The 25112-nt window shown below is 41.7% G+C and overlaps 1 protein-coding gene across 1 annotated transcript; it reads left to right on the top strand.

The window, feature by feature from the left end:
• Window positions 1–224: 224 nt before the first annotated feature.
• irf7 (interferon regulatory factor 7) lies at window positions 225–24509 on the top strand. The gene is made up of 9 exons (XM_072592436.1): window positions 225–561; window positions 5525–5699; window positions 6784–6920; window positions 9618–9678; window positions 10600–10776; window positions 14567–14719; window positions 18649–19017; window positions 19638–19750; window positions 20557–24509. The coding sequence occupies exons 1-9, from the start codon at window positions 397–399 to the stop codon at window positions 20725–20727; spliced, it is 1521 nt and encodes a 506-aa protein (XP_072448537.1). The 5' UTR covers window positions 225–396; the 3' UTR covers window positions 20728–24509.
• Window positions 24510–25112: the final 603 nt, after the last annotated feature.

Here is a 25112-nt window from a genome sequence, read left to right on the forward strand (position 1 = left end):
TAATTTCGGGGAAAGGAAACCGGATGGCCATATTTGGAAAACGGTAGTTTTGGCACCTAGTGTTAAGGACAGAGGCTGGTGGCTGTGAGGGAGGTAGATGGGGTGGGTTGTGGTGGTGGTTTAGGGATTGGCTGAGCTCCTTGTCAGCATGTGACGTCATTGGGTGCCCAGATCTGTATATAAGAACTTTGGAGACCCAGGATGCGCTGAATTGAAAGCAGAGCGATGTTTTAATGTTTGCAGTGTCTGCGATGGGCAAGCAGAGGTGACTTGCTCTACACTGTAGAAATGTACTTGCCGGCGGCAAGTCTTTGTGTCTAATTTGCAGAATTCACTGTCCTCCTTTGCTCTGCACACTATTCCACACACGGAGCGTTGCCCTTATTTGTTTGCAGAATGAACAACCAGAAACCACAGTTCCGATCCTGGTTAATCGCTCAGGTCAACAGCGGTAGTTATCATGGGCTGCGCTGGCTGAACCACGAAAGGACCATGTTCCGAATTCCCTGGAAACATGCCGGCAGGCAGGACCTCTGTGAGAATGATTACAGCATCTTCAAGGTAGGGACTTGCAGCGGTTTGTGAGAATGAATGCTGTTTCTAGAGTCAGCCCTTTGTCCCTCGAAGTCTGAGGCGGCTGAGCGAGCTAATGTCTGAATCACAAAGTGCGATCCGAATAATTTGCCGGAGATTGGCAGCCATGAGGAAGTAAAAACAATGACTGCAGATGCTGAAAACCAAATACTGGATTAGTGGTGCTGGAAGAGCACAGCAGTTCAGGCAGCATCCAACGAGCAGCGAAATCGACGTTTATTCCTGATGAAGGGCTTTTGCCCGAAACGTCGATTTCGCTGCTCGTTGGATGCTGCCTGAACTGCTGTGCTCTTCCAGCACCACTAATCCAGCCATGAGGAAGTGCCGCTCAGAACCTCAGACCCTGGTTGATGTAAAGACTCTGGCATTAATTTGAAGAAGAGCAGGAGAGTCTGCTCTGCTGTTTTGTCAAAACTAGTGAATTAAGTGATTCTTTGGTAACTGTCTCACTACTGCTTGTGGGAGCTTGCTGTGCACAAACCGTTTGTTTTAATTCCAATAATACAACTAACTTCAAAACTACTTACTTGCCTGTAAAACACGTTAAAATGTCTGATGATCCTACAAAGTGCTATGTCAATGCAGGTGCTTTACACTTTGTCTCTGTAGGGATTCCTTTTGAAATGTTTTGGTTCTGAGAAATTGAAAAATGACGGCTAAGCTGTCCAGTTCAATGGATTCTTGTTCTCAAGACATGTTAGTCTAGTGTTTGATCTATAGCACAGAAAGTCTGTGGCTTAGTGTAAAGTGAGGCTAATCAGCAAATCTCAGCAGAGACTGTCCAATGTATGGAATCCACAGTTAGTTAAGTTTGTATTTGCTCCATATGCCAAACATCAAATAAAAACATTGGATCCTTCGCTCCCGTGGTACAGATGGTGTTTATCTGATGTGCATGCACTTGTAAACATGGTCCCTGGTCACTGCTCCCTCTGCTGGCGCAGTGGAAAGTTCTAATGGCCTGTTCCTTCAAATGGGAGATTAATTCAGCCACATCTTCAAGATCACTTGGTACTGCATTGTATGATTAGATTAGATTAGATTAGGTGGGGCAGTTGAGGATGTGGACCTTGTTGTTAACGGGGTTTGATGAAATATTCAGTTTTGGGTCAGTGAGTAGCTGCCTTTTGTCTCTGTATATGTGTTGAGGAAGCAGTTAGCCCAGTTGGCTGGACAGTTGGTTTGTGATGCAGATTGTTGCCAACAGTGTGGCTTCAATTCCTGTACCAGCTGAGGTTCCTGAAGGACTCTCCACCTCAACCTCTCCCCTCACGTGAGGTGCAGTGACCCTCAGGTTCAAACATCATCAGTTGTTTCTCTGGTGAGATGGTGGCTGTTTGGTTCCACTAGGACTATGTGGGCCTGTTGATGCACATGTGTCTCTGTGTGGAAATATGAACCTTCTAAGCAATGATTAGGTAGGTGATTTTTACCCATTTGAAATCTCAAGCAGCAGACCTTCTCTAGCTGTTATTGTCTGAGTGTCTCAATACACTCAGTGTCACTTTGCTGCCCCTTCTAGACAGACTGTGGTGGTGGAGGGTTCTTTTTGGACTGGAGGTCTGTGACCAGTGGTGTGCCACAAGGATTGGTGCTAGATCCACAGTTTTTTGTCATTTATATAAATGATTTGGATATTTAGTAAGGTTGCAGATGACACCAAAATATGTAGTGCAATGGGCTCTTTCAGAATACAACAGGACCTTAATCAGATGGGCCAATGGGCTGAGGAGTGACAGATGGAGTTTAATTTAGATAAATGTGAGGTGTTGCATTTTGTTAAGGCAAACCAGGGCAGAACTTCTACAGTTAATGGTAGGGCCCTGGGGAGTGTTGCCAAACAAAGAAACCTAGTGGTGTAGGTATATAGTTCCTTGAAAATAGAGGTACAGGTAGACAGGGTGGTGAAGAAGGTGTTTGCAGGCTTGTCCTCATTGGTCAGAACACTGAGTATAGGAGCTTGGACATCATGTTGCAGCTGCATAGGATCTTGTTTAGGCCACTTTTAAAGTACTGTGTACAGCTCTGGTCGTCTTTCTGTCAGAGGATGTTGCTAAACTAGAGAGGGCGCAGGAAAGATTTACAAAGATGTTGCCAAGAGTGGAGGGCTTAAATGGGTTGGGGCTTTTTTTCCTGGAGCATCAGAGGTTGAGGAATGACCTGTTAGAGTTTTATTAAATCATGAGGAGTATGGATGGGGTGAATAATCAAAGTCTTTTTCCCCAAGGTGGTGGAGTCAAAAACTAGAAGACATAAGTTTATGGTGAGAGGGGAAAGATTTAAAAAGGACCTGAAAGATAACTATTTCATGCAAAGGGTGGTACGTGTATGAAATGAGCTGCCAGAGGAAGTGGTGGAGGCTGGTACAACATTTAAAAGGCATCTGGATAGGTATATGAATAGGAAGGGTTTCAGAGGGATATGGGCCAAATGGGATATTGGAGGCAGTCATATTGGGATGTCTGGTCGGCATGGACGGGTTAGACTGAAGGGTCTATTTCCCTTGTTGTACGACTCTATAACTCTAAATCAATGGTTTCTCGCTCTCAGTGTGGAGGCTGATACAATGGAAAGACAATGTGCCTGTCCTAGAATACACGGAAGTTTAGAATATTTCAGTGTTATTTGGACCAGTAATAACTAACATGGAAATACTGATAACCTAACACTGTCTAATATAATATGTGTGATACTAGCACTCTCCCACTACCATTGTGGTCATTGGATGTCTTCAAGTTGGGGATTCTGTCTCCCCAGAATTATGAGTTTCTTTGAGGGTCTTTATGTGATTTAACCAGGCCAATCCTCAACCTGCATATCTTTTTACACATGGGGCATGGATAATGGGATCCAATGCGCAGGATTTGCATTCTTGACCTTCTTTCTCTACTGCCAATCTCTGTCATCGTTAAAGCAATTAGATTCAAATCATATTGCAGCTTAATGGACGAGTTATCACCATTTTGGATAATGGGTAATAGGCTCCAACCAGTCATTGTTGTCAACACTGCTGTGCTTCATGGAGAATTTCCGAGTGCTTTGATAAAGTTACAGAATTGTTATGGTGCTGAAGGAGAGTATTTGAGACGTTGTGCCTGCACCAGATCCTCCAATGAGCGGCATTACTAATGTCCTGATTTTTCTTCCACATTCCTGCAAAGTATTTCTATCCAAATCATCAGCCAGTGTGCTCTTGAAGCCTCAATTGTATGTGGCTCCACCATATTTCCAGGCAGTGCATTCTAGACCTGACTGTGTGAAAAAGTTGTTTTCTCACATTACCACCTGTTTCCTTTGCACATCACTTTAAAGTTGTGCCCTCTTGTTCTTTTTGCTTTTTGGAGCAGAAACAGCTTTTCCCCATCTATGCTTTCCTGCTTGTTGGTGGTTGGGTCTTTTGTAGCATTTTCGTTGTTTTCTTTTGGAATGCTGAGCCTTTTCAGTCATTGAGCCACAGTGTGCAGCCCACCATCGATGATATTGCTTGTGGAGCTGGCTTCAAGAAGAACACTGGAGTTTGCTCATGGTTGGAGAAAATTACTGCAAATGCTGGAATCTGTGCTGAAAACAAAAAATGCTGCAGAGCACAGCAGGTCAGACAGCATCCATGGAAAGAATGCAAGCGACATGCCGAGTCTAGATGACTCTTCATCAGAGCTGACATGAAATGCCATGAGGACTTCATGTTAGTTGTGATGAAGACTCATCTCAACTCGAAACATTAGCTCGCTCTCTCTTCATGGATGCTGCCTGACTGTGATCTCCAGCATTTGCTTTTTGTTTTCAGCACTGGAGTTTGCTCATTTGTTTTTCACTAAGTTCTATTACCTCTGCTACCTTGTTGTTTGTTCATGGAATAAAAATGTCGCTGGCTAGGCCAGCATTTTTCCCATCCTTAATTGCTCTTAAGAAGGTGATGGTGAGCTGAGTTCTTGAACTGCTACAGTCCATTTGGTGTAGGTAGACTGTGAATGCTGTTAAGGAGAGAGATCCAGGATTTTGACATGGTAACAGTGCAGGAACAGTGCTATAGTTCCAGACCATGCAGTTGTAACACGTACATGAATCAAAGGCTGTCAAGAAACTCCACTGTGCAGTGCAGTGAGGGTCAGAGCCGATTGACTGAGGTGGGTTCTTGGCAGTTTATGCAGTGGACACACCACTAGCCCATTGCGCCCATTCCATCAGTGAGGTGAAACACAAGCACATGCTCTAGGATCACTGGGCAGAAACTCTAAAGGTACGTAGTGGTCCTGACATGTCAATTAATCATACTACTTTGGGAGACCATTCTGCGAATTCATGATCCTCTGATATCAATATTTCTCACGTGATAAATGGAGTATTCCTGTTGCATCTTTCTCATCTTTGCATATGAAGTGAACATCACAACCAGTGTAGCACTTACGAAGTGTTGGAACTCATAGAGGCAAAAGTGGCAGCTAATTTGTATATAAAGAGCCCACAAACAGCAATGAGGTGATGATCAGGCAAACTGTTATTATCGATGATAGCTAGAGAATATATTTTGGATACCACATTCTCTTAATCCTAACTCTACTGTTCTTCTTTGAATAGAAGGAAAGATAGTTGCCAGTGTCCACTCATGGTTCGGTAGGTAACTTTATCACCTATCAGCCATAATGTTGTAGCCTCAAGAACCACTTCAGGGATTTTGGTGTTTTACCATAGCTGGCATTATCAATGCAGTGCAAAAAGAGTGCTGCACTATTTCAGAGGCAGTACTGAGGGAGTGCTATACTGTCAAAGGGATAGTACTGGGGGAGCACTATGCTGTGTGAGGGTCAGTACTGAGGGAGCACTGCAGCGTTTGAGGGACAGTATTGAGGGAACACTGCACTGTATTGTCACCATTCTGGTACTGTTCATTGCAGTCAATTGCTAAAGAATCTTGCTGTTTCTTCTCCAGGGTTGGGCAACAGTGAGTGGGAAATGTACTGATGGTCCACCCAAATGGAAAACTAACTTCCGATGTGCCCTCAACAACATTGACTCATTCACTTTGCTGGAGGACAACTCGAAGGAATCAACGGATCCACATAAAATCTATGTCATTACTAACGACAAGATCAATTCAGCGCTTGGTATGTTTCACTTGTGATCTGAGACATAACTGTAGCTTAAGTGTTCCACTTCAAGGACTGAGATGTCTGGCATTTAGTGACAAATCAGCCATGGTCTCAAAGAACAGATTAGAGAGACCACACGTTCTCCCCTCTGCCCCTACACAGTTCCTTTGCATGTCTGTGTGTGCTAGTGTTTGGAAATCTCTACCTAATTGGACTCAGTATAATTGTTTTATTGTGGTTGCAACCTAATCCAAATAGCAAATGGCAATACAAGACTATTCTGCAGTGATCATTAAGATCCTGAACATTGCTGAAAATCTTGATGAACTTCTTTGTTTTTATTGTGAAACAGATTTGAACTTGTGGAGGAAAGCTTTTTGACATTTTTATTTGCTCATGCGTTTTGGGTTCTGCTGGCAAGACAAGCGTTTAATCTCCATCTCTTATAGTCCTTGATAAGGTCACAAACTACCATCTTGAACTGCTGCAGTCCAAGTGGTGTCAGTTTAGAATCCTGCAATTGATTAGCAAAGAGTCAGTTTCCTTTCTGATTGACTGTGGGGCTCATGGATTGAATAACCAGTGCTGGGTCTCGGTAGTTGCCAAGTGGACCTAAGTTAATGTGGGGAGATGAGAGAAACTGAGGTTGCTGTCCTCTGCAGCAGAAGAGGTCTGAAAGAGATTTAACAGAGGCGTTCAAAATTCTGGATTATTTTGATATAAGGAGAAATTGTTTCCAGTGATGGAAGGGTCAGGAACCGAAGGATACAGATTTAAGACAGTTGGCAAAAGAACAGGAGATTGATGAGAATATTTTTGTGGACCACTGTATGGTCTGGAAGGTACTGTGTCCAATAAGATGACGGAAGCAAATTCAATAATAAATATTGCACATAGAAAGGCAAATGTGCCTAGAGTATGGGGCAAGCGGGGAAGTGTGACTAACTGGATCATTCTTTCAAACAGCCAGCAGAGGCACAATGGATTGAATGGCCTCCTTCTGTGCTGCATCATATTCCTTGATTTGTAGTAATTGTGAAAAAACAATTTAAAACAAAAAAAGGTTACATTTTAAAAATTCTTTTTGCTGTGATTTCAGATCCAAACATGGATGGAACTCTGCAGGAAGATGATAATCTCGAATCACAACTGCACATTAGTCCAGAGACTAACCTGGAACAGCCTAACTTTGCACTCTATGTTCCCCAGCAGTCCTCTGCAATACCCAACACTGAGGTATGTTGGGATCTGGGATTCCGTTTCACTGAACTTTCAATCATCAGGAAACCCATGATAATAGAATTTCACAAACCCAGGAAACAGGATGTGGAGCAGGAAGTATGGCTTTGAGACCTCTAGAAAGCACCAGGAAGCTTCATTCTGCTTTTCTAGAGCTGTCCCTTTGTAAATTATTTTGGATCCATAACCATGGGGAATATTACAAGTTCTTACCATTTAAGTTTGTATAATATCAAGATGCACTGTTAACCTGCTTTAACACAATTTATATATCTGGCTTCCTTATTCAGGATTCCTCAACTGAAGGGAAAAGGTATTCTTAATCTGTGTCATAATTTTAAAGACCTTGACCAGAACACTCAAACTTCATGTCTGTTGAGCAGAAGACAGTTTTTCTGGTTGCTAATCAGTGTTGTCACAGCTTTGCCTCAAAGCGGGCAGCACTCTAAGACAGAATGCGGTGGGTTGAAATCCCACTTCAGATATTGAATATACAGGATCAAATATTAAGGAAGCAATACACTGAGAGGAGCAATACAAAGGCTACACTGCACTGTCAGAGGGGCAGTACTAAGGGATGCCTGTGCTGTCTTTCTGGAAAGACCTTAAAGTGTCTCCCCGTGCAAATGGATGTTAAAGGTGCCATTGCAATATTTTTTTAGAAAGAATAAGAGTTCAAGGTCACTCAACCAACATCGCTGAAAATAGGAATGCCAGTCATTTATCATGTTGCTATTTGTGGGGTTTTGCTGGAGACAATGGCTGCTGCATTCGAACAAGGAATACCCTTCAAAACGTTGTTACTTGGCTGCAGAAGGCTTTGAGTCATCTTGAGGGTTGGGAAAATCATTATAGAAATTCATGTCTTGTTTTATGTTCTGTGCTGTGAGTGTGGCAGAATCTAACAGGTTAAAACCAGCAATCGGCTTTACTTGTAAATTAAACAATTACAACAAAATAGCAAGAAACAGTGAGTGTCCAGAACAAGGATAGCAAGAAAACAGTTTCACAAAACAAATTCCAAACACTTCAGTTCTATTTCTAGTTTTCGGATGAAACCTGTCATGTTACATCGAAGATTGGCCTTTGACAGGATCTACGATTATTTCCTATGTTGAAGCAAAGGAAGGAATTAGGAACTGCCATTTTGTTTATTACAGATAGCTCCATCCTTACTCTGACATTAAGTGCTCACTTACTGATAAATCAATTCCATGACATTCTCCAGTCACCTGAAACTATATCGAGTGTCTGATATTGAGCTACCTTATTGCAGCAGAGTTCGTGTCCTGAAAAACCTGTTAATTAAGCTTGCTAACTCTGTTTCACTCTCCATAAATCCTGACTAGGTTTCTCTAGCACTTTTAGTTTTTGTTATGTTATGGACTAGGCCAGACCACTCAAAATATTCTTAAGCAGGCAGCCCAGACCATAACATTGCAATTTGTTTCGGTAAGTGTACATTGAAAGTTACTCGGAGTAAGTTAGCTAGGTTGACTTCTAGTTTTAAAACAGACAAAAATTTATTCACAAAATTACACAATGGAACACACAGAACAGAATAAAGAACCCCTACAGAACTGTCTATCCAAACTAAACTTAAGTATGCTGTTCCGAATATACACAACAGTCCCAAAAACCAGTATAAATGGAACACGTGCTTACAGGTTGAAGTTGAAGGGCAGAACGAGAGAGGGAGAGACCGTTTCCACACAGCTCCCTGTTAAATTTCCAACCAGTGCTGGACTGAACTAAACTGCTCAGCTCAGCTAGAGAGGTGACCCCTCCCCTTTCATTATATAGGTCACTTCTAAAACATGACCACTTTGGCCTGAAGTCTCATCTATTACATATAAAGAAAAAGACTCCTCAATACCCTTTAATCTCTGTACTAAACCAGAACGATCAGAGCCCGGCCTGGTTTATTACCCCTCTGAAGATAACCAAGGACAGAGCATCCTTGAGCCAAGGAACAGCTTTTAGAAAAACAAGGGACTAGCTTTGTGACAGTTTTTTGTTTTGAGTGGGAAAAAAATTGAGACGTGTCTTTCTATAGCACCATTCACACCCTTAATGTTTCCCAAAGCACTTTACAACTAATGAAGTAACTTTTGAAATGTAGCCACTGTTCCAGTGTCGGATACACAACAGCCAATAAGCACACAGCAGGTTTCCAGGCATGCAGGGCCTTGTATTATTTCATATATGAAAGGCACGCCTATGTCATTTCAGGCTCCCTCAGTACTGATCCTCTAACAGTGCAGCACACCTTCAGTACTGACTCTTTAACTGTGCAGTGCTCCCTCAGTACTAGCCCTCCAGCAGTGCAATGCTCCCTCAGCACTAAGAGTGCTGTGCTCAAGTACTAGCCCTACAGTAGTGTGGGGTGATGTGCTCAGGGACTCTTGAGTAGATCCTGATCCCACAGCCTCCTGACTCAAATGAAAGAAAGAAAGAAAGTGAGGGTGATCTCAAGCTAACCCCTCACATTATCCCCTTTATAACAAGGGAATCAGTGACTTTTCCACTTATGCAATAATTAAACTACTTGATAAAAACATTCATTAATGACCAATTACTGTATGTATAATCCGTTTCTGAGCTGAATGTGACAGGAATGGATGAAGAGCTTTGTGATTTGGGAATGCGAACAGTCTAAAGTACAGATGTCTCCCCTTGGTTCTATTCAATCAGGGACAGTTAGAAGAATGGATTCCAGATTTTGATTTAATGAACCTGTCGGACAGTGCTGAAGGTTAGTAATTTATTCCTCGATATTGGTTGGGTATTACCTTTGTGATTTTTTTGGGCTGCATGGAAACCCTGATATGGAGAATCCACTGCGGTACACAGCTAGTCATTCGCAGCTAGCAGCTATGGGGAGGTGAATAAGGAAGCCTTATTAGAACTGTCTGTGGGCTGGGAGAAGTGGGGATGCGTGCAGCCGAGCATAACCCCTCAAACTAACCAACCCTACCTCCACTTTGCCCCACCACCATCACTTGCCTGTTCTGAGAGCTCCTTCCCCCCACTCCTCCCCCCACCTGAAATACCAGGTGACTCCAGGTGGAGAATCTATTGATGAGAAAAGACTCACTTACAACGAGGAATTAAAACTTCTTCACAGCGAAATAAGACTTTCCACTTGAAACTTCATTCCACTGAAACTCCCTGAAGACCCTGGAAGACTCTCTTTAAGACCTGGAAACTCCCCCTTACGACCCCTGCCCGGATGGTACCCAGAGCTGAAAATGTGTTGCTGGAAAAGCGCAGCAGGTCAGGCAGCATCCAAGGGACAGGAGAATCGACATTTCGGGCATCAGCCCTTCTTCAGGAATGAGGAAAGTGTGTCCAGCAGGCTAAGATACCCAGGCCAACATGTTGAGAGTTGTTTCCTTTGATCCCTAGTTCCCAGTTCTTGACCTAAAGCAATGCTTCATTTATAGGGAGCGATAAGTCACGTTCTCACCTGGAGCACAGAAAGGAGAGTTTGGTTTCAGAGGGGGCACAGCATATATTCACCAGAATGATGCAGCAGCTAAAGGTTTATGGGAGCTTACAGTAGACAAAATGAAAGAGTGACAACGCTTGCAGTGATTGCAGTGTGCTTTGGAATGTTGGGAAATGTGTGATAATGCAAGAAAAAAAAAACTTCCTTTTTGTTCTTTAATTAAAGACCAAATGGCTCCTGGCCTGTCCAATCCAGCAAACATCTATAACTCAGCTGTGAACGGAATCTACAATTTCCAGGTGCCTCCTGGCACTCCTCCCCAGGAAGTTTTCAATGTGTCACCAGCCCAAGTCGTGCCCACTGATGAGTACAGAAAGCTGCCAAGTCAAACATTCAACGCAGGTAATTGCTGGAACTAGAACCAGGGGATAGGTTGAGGGCTGAAGGGCATTTAGTAAAATATCAAGTGTGATTCGTTTGTCACCTGGTAACCGTAGGTAAAGGCTGCAATCATTACCTCAAAAGGGGTGTCTAATATGGAACTTACCCGGAACATGGAGACCAAAGGGTAGCCATTGCTATCCAGGTGTACAATGGGACTTTCTCTCTGCCGCTCCAGGCCTTGCTGGATGCAGTTCCCTGAAGGGTAAAAGGTTGTATCTTGGGTCACATGGCTCAGGGATGGACAGGACAGCAGCTTAATGTTCCAGGATACAAATGCTATAGGAAGGATAGAAAGAGGGACAAGAGAGGAGGGGGAATGGTGTTTTTGATAAGGGATAGCATTACTCCTGGGAATACATCCAGGGAAGTTATTTGGGTGGAACTAAGAAATAAGAAAGGGATGATCACCTCATTAGGATTGTATTATATACCCCCTAATACTCAGCAGGAAATTGAGAAACAAATTTGTAAGGAGATCTCAGTTATCTGTAAGAACAATAGGGTGGTTATGGTAGGGGATTTTAACTTTCCAAACATAGACTGGGACTGCCATAGTGTTTAAGGGTTTAGATGGAGAGGAATTTGTTAACTGTGTACAAGAAAATGTTCTGATTTAGTATTGGATGGACCTACGAGAGAAGGTACAAAACCTGACCTTCTCTTGGGAAATAAGGCAGGACAGGTGACTGAGGTGTCAGTGGAGGAGCACTTTGGGGCCAGCAACCATAATTCTGTTAGTTTTAAAATAGTGATGAAAAAGGATAGACCAGATCTAAAAGTTGAAGTTCTAAATTGGAGAAAGGCCAATTTTGACGGTATTAGGCAAGTACTTTCAAAAGCTGACTGGGGGCAGATAATCGCAGGTAAAGAGACGGCTGGAAAATGGGAATCCTTCAAAAATGAGATAACGAGAGTCCAGAGACAGTACATTCTTGTTAAGGTGAAAGGAAAGGCTGGTAGGTGGAGGGAATACTGGATGACGAAAGAAATTTAGGGTTTGGTTAAAAAAAGGAAGCATATGTCAGGTATAGACAGGAGAGATTGAGTCAATCCTTAGAGTATAAAGGCAGAAGGAGTATACTTAAGAGGGAAATCAGGAGGGCAAAAAGGGGACTTGAGATAGCTTTGGCAAGTAGGGTTAAGGAGAATCCAAAAGGATTTTATAAATACATTAAGGACAAAAGGATAACTAGGGAAAGAATAGGGCCCCTCAAAGATCAGCAAGGTGGCCTATGTGTGGACCGCAGGAGATGGGGGAGATACTAAACAAGTATTTTGCATCAGTGTTTACTGTGGAAAAGGACGTGGAAGATGTAGAATGTGGGGAAATAGATGGTGACATCTTGAAATATGTCCATATTACAGAGGAAGAGATGCTGGATGTCTTGAAACTGATAAAAGTGGAAAAATCCCCAGGACCTGATCAGGTGTGCCCTAGAACTCTATGGGAAGCTAGGGAAGTGTTTGCTGGGCTTCTTGCTGAGATATTTGTATCATTGATAGTCACAGGTGAGGTGCCAGAAGACTGGAGGTTGGCTAATGTGGTGCCACTAAGAAAGATGGTAAGGAAAAGCCAGGAAACTATAGACTGTGAGCCAGCCGTTGGTGGTGGGCAAGGGGAGGGAATCCTGAGGGACATGATGTACATGTATTTGGAAAGGCAAGGACTGATTAGGGATAGTCAACGTGGCTTTGTGCGTGGGAAGTAATGTCTCATGAACTTGATTGGGTTTTTTGAAGAAGTAACAAAGAGGATTGATGAGGGCAGAGCAGTAGATGTGATCTATATGGACTTCAGTAAGGCATTCGACAAGGTTCCTCATGGTAGACTGGTTAGCAAGGTTAGATCTCATGGAATACAGGAAGACCTGGCCATTTGGATACAGAACTGGCTGAAAGTTAGAAGACAGAGGGTGGTGGTGGAGGGTTGTTTTTCAGACTCCAGGCCTGTGACAAGTGGAGTGCCACAAGGATCGGTGCTGGGTCCACTGCTTTTTATCACTTATAAATGTGATTTGGATGTGAACATAGGAGGTATTGTTGGTAAGTCTGCAGATGACACCAAAGTTGGAGGTTTAATGGACATTGAAGAAGCTTACCTCAGAGTACAACAGGATCTTGATCAGATGGGTCAGTGGTCTGAGGAGTGGCAGATGGAGTTTAATATAGATAAATGTGAGGTGCTGCCTTAGGAAAAGCAAATAAGAGCAGGACTTATACACTTAATGGTAAGGTTCTGGAGAGTGTTACTGGACAAAGAGACCTTGGAGTCCAGGTTCATAGCTGCTTGAAAGTGGAGTCGCAGGTAGATAGGATAGTGAAGAAGGCATTTGGTATGCTTTCCTTTATTAGTCAGAGTATTGAGTACAGGAGTTGGGAGGTCATGTTGCAGCTGTACAGGACATTGGTTAGGCCACTGTTGGAATATTGCTTGCAATTTTGGTCTCCTTCCTGTCGGAAAGATGTTATGAAACTTGAAAGGGTTCAGAAAAAAATTACAAGGATGTTGCCAGGGTTGGAGGATTTGAGCTATAGGGAGAGGCTGAATAGGCTGGGGTTGTTTTCCCTGGAGTGTCAAAGGCTGAATGGTGACGTTATAGAGGTTTACAAAATTATGAAGGGCATGGATAGGATAAATAGACAGTCTTTCCCCTGGAGTGGAGGTGTCCAGAACTAGAGGGCATAGGTTTAGGGTGAGAGGGAGAAGATATAAAAGTGACCTAATGGGCACCTCTGTCACACAGACAGTGATGCATGTGTGTGGAATGAGCTGCCAGAGGAAGTGATGGAGGCTGGTACGATTATAGCATTTAAAAGGCATCAGGATGGGTATATGAATAGGAAGGTTTAGAGGGATATGGGCAAGGTACTGGCAGGTGGGACTAGATTGGATTGGGATATCTGGTCGGCATGCATGACTGGACTGAAGGGTCTGTTTCCATGCTGTACATCTTTATGACTCTATGACAGTGGCCTTTACCATTGGCATATCTGTCCTTCCGACTTATGGCTGCCAGAAAGTGAAAGTAATACATACACAATTAGATGATTCTTGAGTGTCGACTAGTCTCTTTGATTTTATATATAATGTCTGGCAAAGAGGAATGTTCAAAGAAAATGATTTTAAAGATTTTCTTTTAATGTTCCTTTGATTCTTCTCTGGGGATTGTTGGTCCAGTTGTGCCCTTGACATTATTTCTCAATTTCTGGAATGTTAGCAACCTTAGATGGACCAAATGGCTACCTTTTCAGTACAGATGAGAGATACGAGGCAGAAACCTACCGCCTGGCCTTGTCACCAGGCAGTTCGTAGGGCTGAGCTTCGTAGGAATAATCCCCAGAGATCCCAAGGTATGGCCATGGGGTGTTGGCCCTCTTTTTCACCAGGCCAAGAAACACAAAGCAGGTTGTGTTAATTCTTATCACACAGCACATAACCTGGCAATAGGCAGAGGAGGAAATAATGCAATCTCCTGTTTGGCTTGAGACACTGGGCATGTTGCCCTGTGCAGCAAAACTAGTGAGGCTGTGAATCATGACCTCTTTGACCTCAACTCTAGCTGCAGCAGTCTGATGGAGAGGAAGGGTCCTTTGATCACACTCTAGACCCAGGTCCCATTGACATGCACTTGGGATCCATTTGGGGTCAAATCCATGTGACATTATTTGGGGAGAGTGCTGAAAAATGGTGCATGCTAAGTTGATGTCTTTAAGCAGTAAAATCAGTGTTTTATGTTCCTAATATTAGACCAAACTTGGGAGCCTCTGCTTGACCCAACATTTCATGTAATGGAGAATGTGGCCCAGGAGATACCAGTACACTATCCTGCTTCAGATGCTCCTCTGAATCCAGCTCCAGGAACGCAGGTTGAAATTCCAACTGTATCTCAACTCCAACAAGGTATGTCAAGCTGAGAAACAGCTGAACTCTTGTCCCAGCTCGTCCAATCGTTGTCCTTTCTATTTAAAAGTAATTTTTTAAAATGGAACATTTAGACAGAATAGAAAAACTTGCATTTCTAAAGCGCTCACCAGAAATTCAGAACACCCAAAATGATTGACAACCAACGAAGAAAAAGATTGAAGAACTGTGGATGCTGGAAATCAGAAACCAAAACAAAAACTCAACAGATCTGGCAGCATGTGTGGAATGAAAGCAGAGTTAATGTTTCAGATCCAGTGACCCTCCTTCAGAACGGTCAGAGTTCAAGTACTCTTGAAGTTTTGTTACAGTTCAATTATACAAAATTGTCCAGATACTGTAGTTTGTGAAAAGCAAGATCCTATAAACAGCAATGTGATAAAAACATGGAAAATAGGAGTAACAGTAGGCTATTTGGTGTTCATCAAGCCAGTTTCACCATTCGGTCTGATCATGGCTGACCCTCTTCGCAATACCACATTCCTCTCACCCCATGTGCCTTGACATCTTTAATGTCTAGAAATCTACCTATTTCTTTTGCAAATATATTAAATGACTTGTCATCCATTGTCTTCTGTTGTAGACAATTCCACCGGATCATCACCTTCTGAGTATAGAAATTTCCCATCTCAATCCTAAATCCTGTATCCTGAGACTGGGACCCTAAGTTCTTGACCTCCACCGCTGGGGATACATCCAGCCTGTTCAAGCAGCTGTTTATATGTTTCAATGAAATTGTTCTCATTCACCTAAAGTGCAGTGAATACAGTCTCCAGCTGACCCAGTCTCTCCTTACACAATAATCCTGCCATCCTAGGATTCAGCCTTATGAACCTTCGCTGCACTCCCTCTACACTGGCAAGTATATCCTTTCTTAAGGAGACCAAAACTGCATATAATACTCCAGGTGTGGTCTCATCAAGGCTCTGTATAACTGCAGTAGGGTTCCTTTGCTCCTCCAATAGAACCCTCTTGTAACAAAGACCAACACACCATTTGCCTTCCTAATTGCATGCTGCATCTGCATGTTTGCTTTGTGACTGCTGCAAAAGGATACTTAGGTCCCTTTTGTACATCAACATTTTCCCAATGTGTCACCACTTAAATAATACTCTGCCATTCTTGTTTTCTTTCTACGTCAGTGGATAACATCACACTTATCCACATTGTATTGCATCTTCTATGCATTTATCCATTCCTTCAAATGGTCTGAATTATCTCCAAGCCTCTTTGCACCCTCATTGTCACTTTCAGTGCCAAACCTGACAATGTTAGATGTTGATGGATTATGGGAATTCCTGAAGCCCAAGCACTGATCCCAGCAGTTCGCCATTAGTTTGAAAAAGATTGTCTATTCCTGCTCTGTTTTCTGTTAGCTAACCAATTCTCAATCCATACCAAAATGTGATGTGTAATTCCAATTGCTTCGATTTTACACTTTTTTTTGGTGGGATTTTATCTGTAAAGCAAAATACTCTACATCCACTGGATTCTTTCTCGTCCATTCTACTAATTACTACCTCAAATTCATTTTGACTTTGTCTAATTCCATTGATATTTTCAAAGTGTTCTGTTATCACATTCTTTATAATACACTCTAGCATTTTCCCTAATATTGATTTTAGGCTAGGATTGGGGCGCCACACTCCAATCAGGCAGGAGAATTCCAGAATCTGCAAAAATTTGGAAGATGACAATCAATGCATCCACCTTTTATCCCTTTTTTGTAATACTGTGGAATGTAGATTATCAAAGGTTGGGCATTTATCAGCTTTCAGTACAATTAATCACTCCAGTATTTTTTTTTCACTAATACAATTTCCCCTTCTCACTTGAGCTTGATTCCCCAGCAGTTCTCAGAAGTATTTTGTGTTGTTGTCTATGAAGACAGAACTAAAATAGTCGTTTAATTCTGTGTCATTTCCTTGTTCTCCGCTGTCAAAACACCTATGAATAAATGTCAAATATTGCAGATGCTGGAGATCTGAAATAAAAATATAAAGTTCTGGAGAAACTCAGCAAGTCTGCCAGTATTTGCGGAGGGTGAAACATAATTATCTTTTTGAATTCAAAAGTACTTTCTTTATTGAGGACATAGGGGTTTTAAAGTTTTTATTTGAGTTTCTCCAGCATTTTCTGTTTTTATTTTATTTTAATAAGAGACCAATGTTTATCTTCACTAATCTTTCTCTTTTGACATAGTTGTAGAAGCTTTCACAGTCCATTTTTATATACCTTGCAACTAACTTTAGTCTCATATTCTTTTTCTTTTTCTCTCTTCATTAATCTTCTCATCTTCATTTGCTGTATTCTAAACTACTCCCAATCCTCAGACTTGTTATCTTTCCTAGCAACATTATAGGATTCCTTTTTGGATATTACCAAAATAATCTGTCTTGTGTGGTTCGGTGTAGGGATGAACATTGGAAAAGACACTGGGGAGAACTCCCTTACTCTCGCTAAGATAGAGCCATGCGATCTTTACATCCAGCTGAGAGGGCAGATAGGGCATTAGTTTTAATGTGTCATTCAAAAGATGGCACTAGTGCCGTACATCCTCAGTCTTTTCCCTCCCACAATGTGGCACATCCTCAAATACTGGACATCCAACAACACAGCCTTGGGGTGCAGGTTTATAGTTCCTTGAAAGCAGAGTTGCAGGTGGACAGTGTAGTGAAGAAGGCGTTCGATATGCTTGTTTTTATTGGTCAGTGCAAAAGTTGGGATGTCCCGTCGTGGCATCAATTAGGTCACTTTCAGAATACTGCATTTGTCTCTCTGCTACAGGCAAGATGTTGTGAAACTTGAAAGGGTTCAGAAAAGATTTACAAAGATGTTGCCAGTATTGGACAGTTTGAGCTATAGGGAGAGGCTAAATCAACTGGGGCTGTTTTCCCAGAAGTGTTGGAGGCTGAGGGCTGACCTTGTCAATATTTATAAAAATCATGAGGGGCATGATAGGGTAAATATTCAAGGTCTTTTTTCCCAGGGTAGGGGAGTCCAAAACTAGAGGGCATAGGTTTGGTTTAAGGTGAGAGGGGAAAGATTTAAAAGGGACCCATGGGGTAACTTTTTCATGCAGAGGGTGATGCATATATGGAGTGAGCTGCTAGTGGAAGTGGTGGAGACTGGTTTAAATACAACACTTAAAAGGCATCTGGATGGGTACATGAATAGGAAGGGTTTAGAGGGATATGGGCCAAATGCTGACAAATGGGACTAGATTAATTTAGAATATCTGGTTGCCATGGACGACTTGGACCAAAGTGTCTGTTTCTGTGCTGTACAACTTTATGACTCTCTGACTGTATGAGAATATTATCACTGTGGGAATTGCTAGAATCTATTGTAAAGGATATGACAACAGGACACTTAGGAAATATCATTGGGATTTAGACAGTCAAAATAGATTTATGAAGGGAAATTATGTTTGACAAACCCACTGGAGTTTCTGGAGATAGTAACTAGTAGAATAGATTATTATTGCATATCTTTTAATACCCTTACCCAGCAAAAATCTACAATTTTTCAGTTGAACCCTAGCCTTAGTAGCGTTTTGAGTAGAATGTTCCAGAATCCACTACTTTTTGTGTGAAGAAGTGCTTCCTGACATCACAACCTCACTCCAGAAGTGTCTAAGGGCCAGGTTACACCCTCTTGTGCTGCCTCTCCCACCTCAGGAAATTCTTTCTTTCGAACCACACTATCAAATTCTTTCATTTTAATGAGATTACTTTTTAAATTTCCTATATTCAAGTAAATACACATGCAGTCTAACCATCCTCAGAATTCTACCCTTTTTTGTTATCCTTGGTATCTGATTACTAGATCTGCTTAAACGTTACAAATTATTGCAAGGCAAAATCAAAAGCTGTCTGGTGATTAAACCTCTCTTTCTCTTTGTGCAGTTCTAAGAGATTTTGACATTACCATTTACTACCGTGGCAAAAAAGTCTTTCAGAGCACGGTTAGCAATGCTAATGGCTGCCGCCTGTATCATGATGAAGAGAATGAAAGATTCGCTCAGCTACAACACATCAGGTTCCCAAGTACAGAGGAGATAAAGGATCATCAACAGAAAAAGTTCACCAATTGTCTCTTGGCAAACATGGCAGGAGGACTTCTTCTGGAGAATAAAAATGGAGATCTTTTCGCCAAGAGACTGGGCAAGTGTCAAGTCTTTTGGACCCGTTCAGGGGCAACCATGAATGAGGAATCACAAAAGCTGAACCGAAATGAGGAGACTAAATTATTCAGCCTGAAAGATTTTTACACGGGTGAGTTTCCTGCTCAGTGCTTTCTGTTGCTGGTGTTTAAAGGCCCTGGCTTCCTTGTAAATCTCAAATATTGGAGATACAATCCAATTTTCCACCTTCACCTTGGAGTGCTTCTGCTGTCATTGCCTGATCTCCTTCTCAGTCACCTGTACAAGGCTAATGTCTTTGTGTGCTCTGATACACTTGCAGCTCCAATACTCCTTCCCTACTGCAATTCCCATTCAACATTTTTTAATAATCAGCTATTTCATTCAGGAATTTAATTTTTGGAGGGATTATGCTTCTCGATGGTTATCCATGTATGTATTTATTACCCACCTCATTCCCTCTGCTTAAAAACACAACTCCTCAAATGTTTTCCAAAAGAAGAGAGTGAGGATTAAGAGCAGCCACAGCAATCATGCTCTCCATGATGTATGATGGAACAACCTCCAATCCGTTGAGCACAAGCCGTTTGGGATGTAACTAAACGCTGGGTTTAAGCCCTGACTGCAATAAGGCAGGCTGTTTATTCAGCATTTTCCCCAACCCCTGCCTCTATTAAAATTTGCCTCAAAACGCAGCCTCTGAATGCAGTTAAAATGCAACGATTAAAATACAGTCTTCTTTTTTTTCTTCAGAATGTGTGGAGTTCATGGAGCAGCAACGCGGAATGCCACAAAGCTCCATCTTCCTATGCTTTGGACAACGATTCCGGATAGGATATGAGAAGAAGAAACTCATCCTGGTCAAGGTCAGAGGATCTTCACCAATCCAACAGGCAATTCTGGAGAAATGTCTTTAAAGACTTGCGTTTTACATAATACCATTCCAAACCTTAGCTTGTCCCAAAGCATTTCATAACCAGCAAAATAACATTTTAGATTTGCCTGTGATGGTTCTTCACAGCACTCAAACGGGGAAAAGGTATTGAAGTGGGATAGGCTGAAGTGTTTTCATACAGAAAATGTGAATAAAAGTGTTTCCTGTGATGGGAGGCTCAGTAAGCAGAGGACACAAGCTTATGATAATTTGTGAAAGAACTAAGAGGGGAAATGAGAAGAATTTTGTTTTGTAGAGTGAGTTTTGGTGATCTAGAATGCACCAGCTGAAGGGTTGGCGAAGTGTTTTCAAGCATAACTTTCAAAAGAGAATTTGGTAAATGTTCAAAGGGAATGGTTTTTTAAGGCTCTGTGGGGAATAGGATCAATTGAATCCTCTCTTTCAAAAAGCTACCTCAGGCAAAATGGGCTGAATAGCCTCCTTCTTTGCTGTAGCATTCTATGAATCTACCACAGGAGTATTTTCACTCTGTTTCTGGGCAGAGGGAATGCTAAGACCTTTCAACCCATCCCTTTGCTAACAATATCAGTTCCACCCAAGCTTTTCACTCTGAGAACCAGAGATAGCAAAGGCTTGATCATGGGTGCCTTTGGCAACTTTACTCAAACGGCCTGGTCATATTGGCCAATGGCAGAATTTAGTGTTTGCTTTTTTTCACTTTTGAGTGACTGAACCTCATTCCATCAATGTTGTCTTTTTTCTGTTTCCAACCCTCAGATTGTTCCTAAAATCTGCATCTGTCTGATTGAATACACCCATCAAGAAGGAGCATCCTCACTGACCAGTGATAATGTCAGCCTGCAGATGTCTAACAATTCCAGCACTTCATCCATGGAGAACTTGATGGCTTTAATCCATGAATTGGAAAACCTGATGGAGCTAGAGTAATTGAGACACTGGTCCCAGGCATTGGGTGCTTGAAATACCTACAAATGTCAACTTGTCACAAAAGCTTCCTCTTAATCACACTTGAGCATGTAGCTGCAAAGTTTTCTGACCCAGTTTCTACAATGCTTAGCCAGAAGGATCTTCTAGAACTTATCACTGTCTTTTAATCTTTGTGCATTTGAGTTCTGGGCAAATCTTAAGTATAATCTTTTAAGCATTCAGAGGAATGATCATTGCATCTTGCTTCTTTCTAATAACTAGTCAAGGAATTTGGACTGTTTGCAAGCATTCGAGAAGCTGGATCAAAATTTGCTTCCATCTGAGCTGGTGCTTGCTAGTAAAGAAAATTGACAGAAGATCAAACTTCAAACTCATCTTTAATTCTCTGCCATTCCGATTCAGTTAAAGTCCAAAAGAAGCAGAGACTGATCTTCATGAAGAATAACACATCCAGTTGCACAGTGTGTTGCTCAGTTGGGAAATTGGAAATCAAGATTCCAACACCTCCCGTTTCTGTAGCCTCCTCTCACAACTTCAGGACGTTTCAAAGTACTTTTTCATAATGTTGGACTTACAGCAGCCATTTGATGTACAGAGTGATCCTGCAAACAGTAATGGCCAGATGAAGCATATTGTGGGGCCACAGATTTCGATCATTTGGCATAGGGCAATTAGTTTTTGCTTCCCAGCATACTACAAAGCTTTCTTTTTGAAAGTGGGTAAAGTATTTGAGGAATTGTGATTTTTGTTATCTATCTTTGGAAATTTAAATGCCTTTTTTTGTCCCTTTCATTCAAAAAATGTTCCAGTCACTTTTAGTCCACTGTCCTGCTCTGATATCAGTTTGTAAATCCTTTCTCATCAGTTTTAGGATGCTTGCCTCAGTTGGCAAGGCCAGCATTCATTACTCATCCCCCTTTGCTGATGAGAAGTTTGAGGTAAGTCGCTGATCAGCGTACCTAATGTTGAGATACTCAACATCCTGTTAAAGAGTCTGTTGATGTAGTGACAGTGAAGGAACAGTGATACAGTTCCACATCAACATGTGACTTGGAGTGTGACTTGGGAGCGGTGTTGCCCTGTGTTGTCCATTGCAGGTAGTGATGGTCCCGAGTATGGAGGTACAGCTTTTTGTTTAAAAGAAAAACTCTGCAATTTGCTGCATGGGTTTTTTATTTCCACGAAAGAGAACCTACCTGCAATTCTTTCAAAAAGGTGAGCCCATTTTCAAAACAATGGCAGAGGAATTCCCAAAGGCCCAGTTAATCTTCCTGATTGGAGACTGGACAGCAATGGCTAAAGCTTAAGAGAGTTCTGATCTAACACAGCAACAGTCAAACTATTTCTCTGATACTGGAGTCATGCTGAGACAAAACAAACAAACCAACTTGTTTGTTTAATTGAAATTTAGAAGTATCTGGGGGGAAAAAAAACTTGCTATGTTTCAGTGAATACTGAAAATGAGAACCTATTGTGGAACACAAGATAATCCACCTTTTTTCCATATGTCTGGTTAACTTAAATTGAAATCACACAACAGCTGGAGTTGCCTATGGTTCTACAGCAGCAACAGTTTTGTAGTTCAATGCGTTACCAACAATACCTTCCCTCAAAAGACTGTCCTGGAATCTCCAGGATTTATTGGAGATGATTGTTGCAGATCATCCTGTTCTTAGACCTAGGGAGAGAACTGCAAGCAAGCTAGTAATAGAGTTTCCTCTAGTAACAGAGTTTCCTTCCTGTTAATGTCACTCAGCCCAATATCTGGGAGTGAATAATCTCACTCTCAATTCCCATATGGACTCATTCCACTCCTTCACCTAATGACATCATGAAGTGTAAAACAGACGTTGGCACATTTTCAATTCGAGATTTTAAAAAGGTGCTGGCCTGCAAATTCTGGAATTTAAGCACAGCAGAATATTCTAGAATGACTTGGAAGATCCACCAATGTCTGTTTCTTTTCTTAAAAATATGCAAGTCATCTTTTGGGTGGTGATGTCCCTCTGTAGCTATTTGATTAACCTCCAGTCTGAATTGCACTCTGTTCAGGGTCGGTAGTGAGAGAGGGTATAGGCTACAGGCCTTGAAAACGCCCTTTCAAATATTAATTTCGAAATTTCAGATAACTTTCTAAGAAATAGACGTCAACTCAGTGAGCTGAACAAAGTTTAATGCTGCCCTATTTAATGTTAAATTCCTTTATCTGCTCTAAACAGAAAGCAAATGGGAGTGGTTCTTATGATTTTTCACTAACTTTTCACAAAAATACATTAAATCTCTTTAAGCTAATACTCATTAACTTCGAGGCAGAATCTAACATGAACAGTCAGGAAATGTGAAACAACTCTCCCAGCTTGTTAAATATTTATTTTGTTTTTGTATGGTATTTTTATTTCTGCTGCCTCTTCAAGAAACTTTTAATCCCTTTTGTAAGTCGTTGATTTTTATACTTTGAAACAAAAGTTAAAGCAGAAAACCTGAAAATCCATCTCATCAGTGAGGGTTTCTCTGGTGCTGGTCATTGATGGTTTGAATTCAGGCATAGTAACCACACTCATGGTTTTCAGAGAGCGATGGTTACAATGAGTCAATAGTCCGCTGGTAGGATGGTGTTAGAAAATGTTTACAAGAATGATTAAGGGCTTCCATTTAAACTATGAATTAAGAACAACGCACATTCATCTGATCACACAGGGCAATGATGTGAAACCAGTCTAGAGCATCTTAACTTCAGTAAATTTCTAGATGTTAACTTGTCCAAAAGTTAATTTCACAGATTGTCGATTCGCTCAGAATAATCTTTTTGATCCCGCCCAGTTTTATTTCCAGTGATCCAGCTGACTTTATCTCCTTCCCTGTTGATCGGGGTGGGGGAGGTGTGGTGGTGGGATACCATTCCTGCTGGCCAGGCAGAATGTTGTACTTCTGTTTTCAGCCCAAAGCAGCGGTGATCTTCAATGCAGAGATCACTGAGAAAAAGCCATTTGATTGTATTTGAGCATTTTGCTCTTTGGTAAGGGCAGAATCTGACCCCAGTTAAAATTGGGGAATCATCGGATATTACTGATTCAATTAAATTGTCACTCCATGAAATCAATCTGATGAGGATTCCCAAATCAGCATTGGAATGGGTACTAATTAATGGAGACAGGAATTGCTCTTTATTAGTCATGGGATCATTAGATCCCAAAACAAGCTAACTTGGTCTACCAGATGTTGGTAGCAATCACTCCTTTGCCAAATGAAATATCTTGGGGAGGAGTTTATTGTGTGGCGATGTGATCAGGGCATCGATGAATTGCTATGCTGAATTCTCTAGATATCTAATGTGCCACTAATGCTGTGGTACTCATTCCAGGATCAGAATGGTTCTGAGGTTTGGTGCTTAAGTAATCTACATTCAATCCACATGCACCTGTCGTAATCAGGTATATGAAGTGTTTTCAGGTTACCTGCTGACTGAATTTATTTTGATCTGAGGAGGGTGGAGGGGGGAGCAGAATGAAGAAAGTGCACATTCCAGGGCAATTGTTATGTTGTTGACCCACAGAACCCCTTTGGGAAATAGTACCTACAGTTAGATGCCCCCCCCCCAACCACCAAAACCTCTTCAATCTGCACTTTGAGAAGAAAACCCTTTTTCCTAACTTGGCAAAGCGTGTACAGTCTTATTGGGGTTATAAGGGTGAAGTGTATATATTCTTCTAAAACTATATATTTTATAAATTTGCTGTTTAAAACTTTCTTGAAGTTTATTAAAATATAGAGACAAATTGCAACTCCTGTGTTTTCTTGGATTCAATTCATTTTCAGTAACACCCGCATCGTTTAAGCTGCACTGTTTCTATTTTGAACATGTGTTGACAGAACCTGTGAACCATGTCCAGTTGTCTCCAAGTGCGGCGAGTCCTCTGACAGTGCAGCCTGCTCTGGGAGTGTTTCCAGTAGATTTTCACCCCTACAGTTATCTGCAGACCCATCATGACATTTTCTCAGGCTGCCCCCAAGTTGTTTTGATTTGTAGTCGCTGTTGCAACTTGAAAAGATGAAAGTCAATTCCTGAACAAGCACGTCCCAATTACAGTCACAGGCAAATAATCCTGAAGGGTCTCCTTCTTTGCAGTAAGCATTCTTTATCAGAGCTAGAGAGTTTTAGCAAGAGAATTTGAAGGATTTTGGTTCTGGCAATCTCCAGACTGGATCTCCAAACCAGTATGGTTTATTAACAACTTTGTGAAGTGGCTCAGAGCAAGGCCTTCCATTGTGACAGGCTACAAGACATTCAAGAAGATCAACCAGCAGCCGACTCCATCACAAGCTCGATGGGGGAATAACTTGCTTCTGTGCAGTACCCTTCCAGGATATAAACATTCTCAAAGTGT

The sequence above is a fragment of the Chiloscyllium punctatum genome, chromosome 22 (genome assembly GCF_047496795.1).
Source record: "Chiloscyllium punctatum isolate Juve2018m chromosome 22, sChiPun1.3, whole genome shotgun sequence".
NCBI lineage: Eukaryota > Metazoa > Chordata > Chondrichthyes > Orectolobiformes > Hemiscylliidae > Chiloscyllium > Chiloscyllium punctatum.

Coding starts and splice junctions, on each gene's coding strand:
- irf7 (XM_072592436.1), top strand. CDS start 397: ATGAACAACCAGAAACCACAGTTCCGATCCTGGTTAATCGCTCAGGTC. Junction 6,921..9,617: donor CTGCAATACCCAACACTGAG/GTATGTTGGGAT, acceptor CTATTCAATCAG/GGACAGTTAGAAGAATGGAT. Junction 19,018..19,637: donor CCTGAAAGATTTTTACACGG/GTGAGTTTCCTG, acceptor TTTTTTCTTCAG/AATGTGTGGAGTTCATGGAG.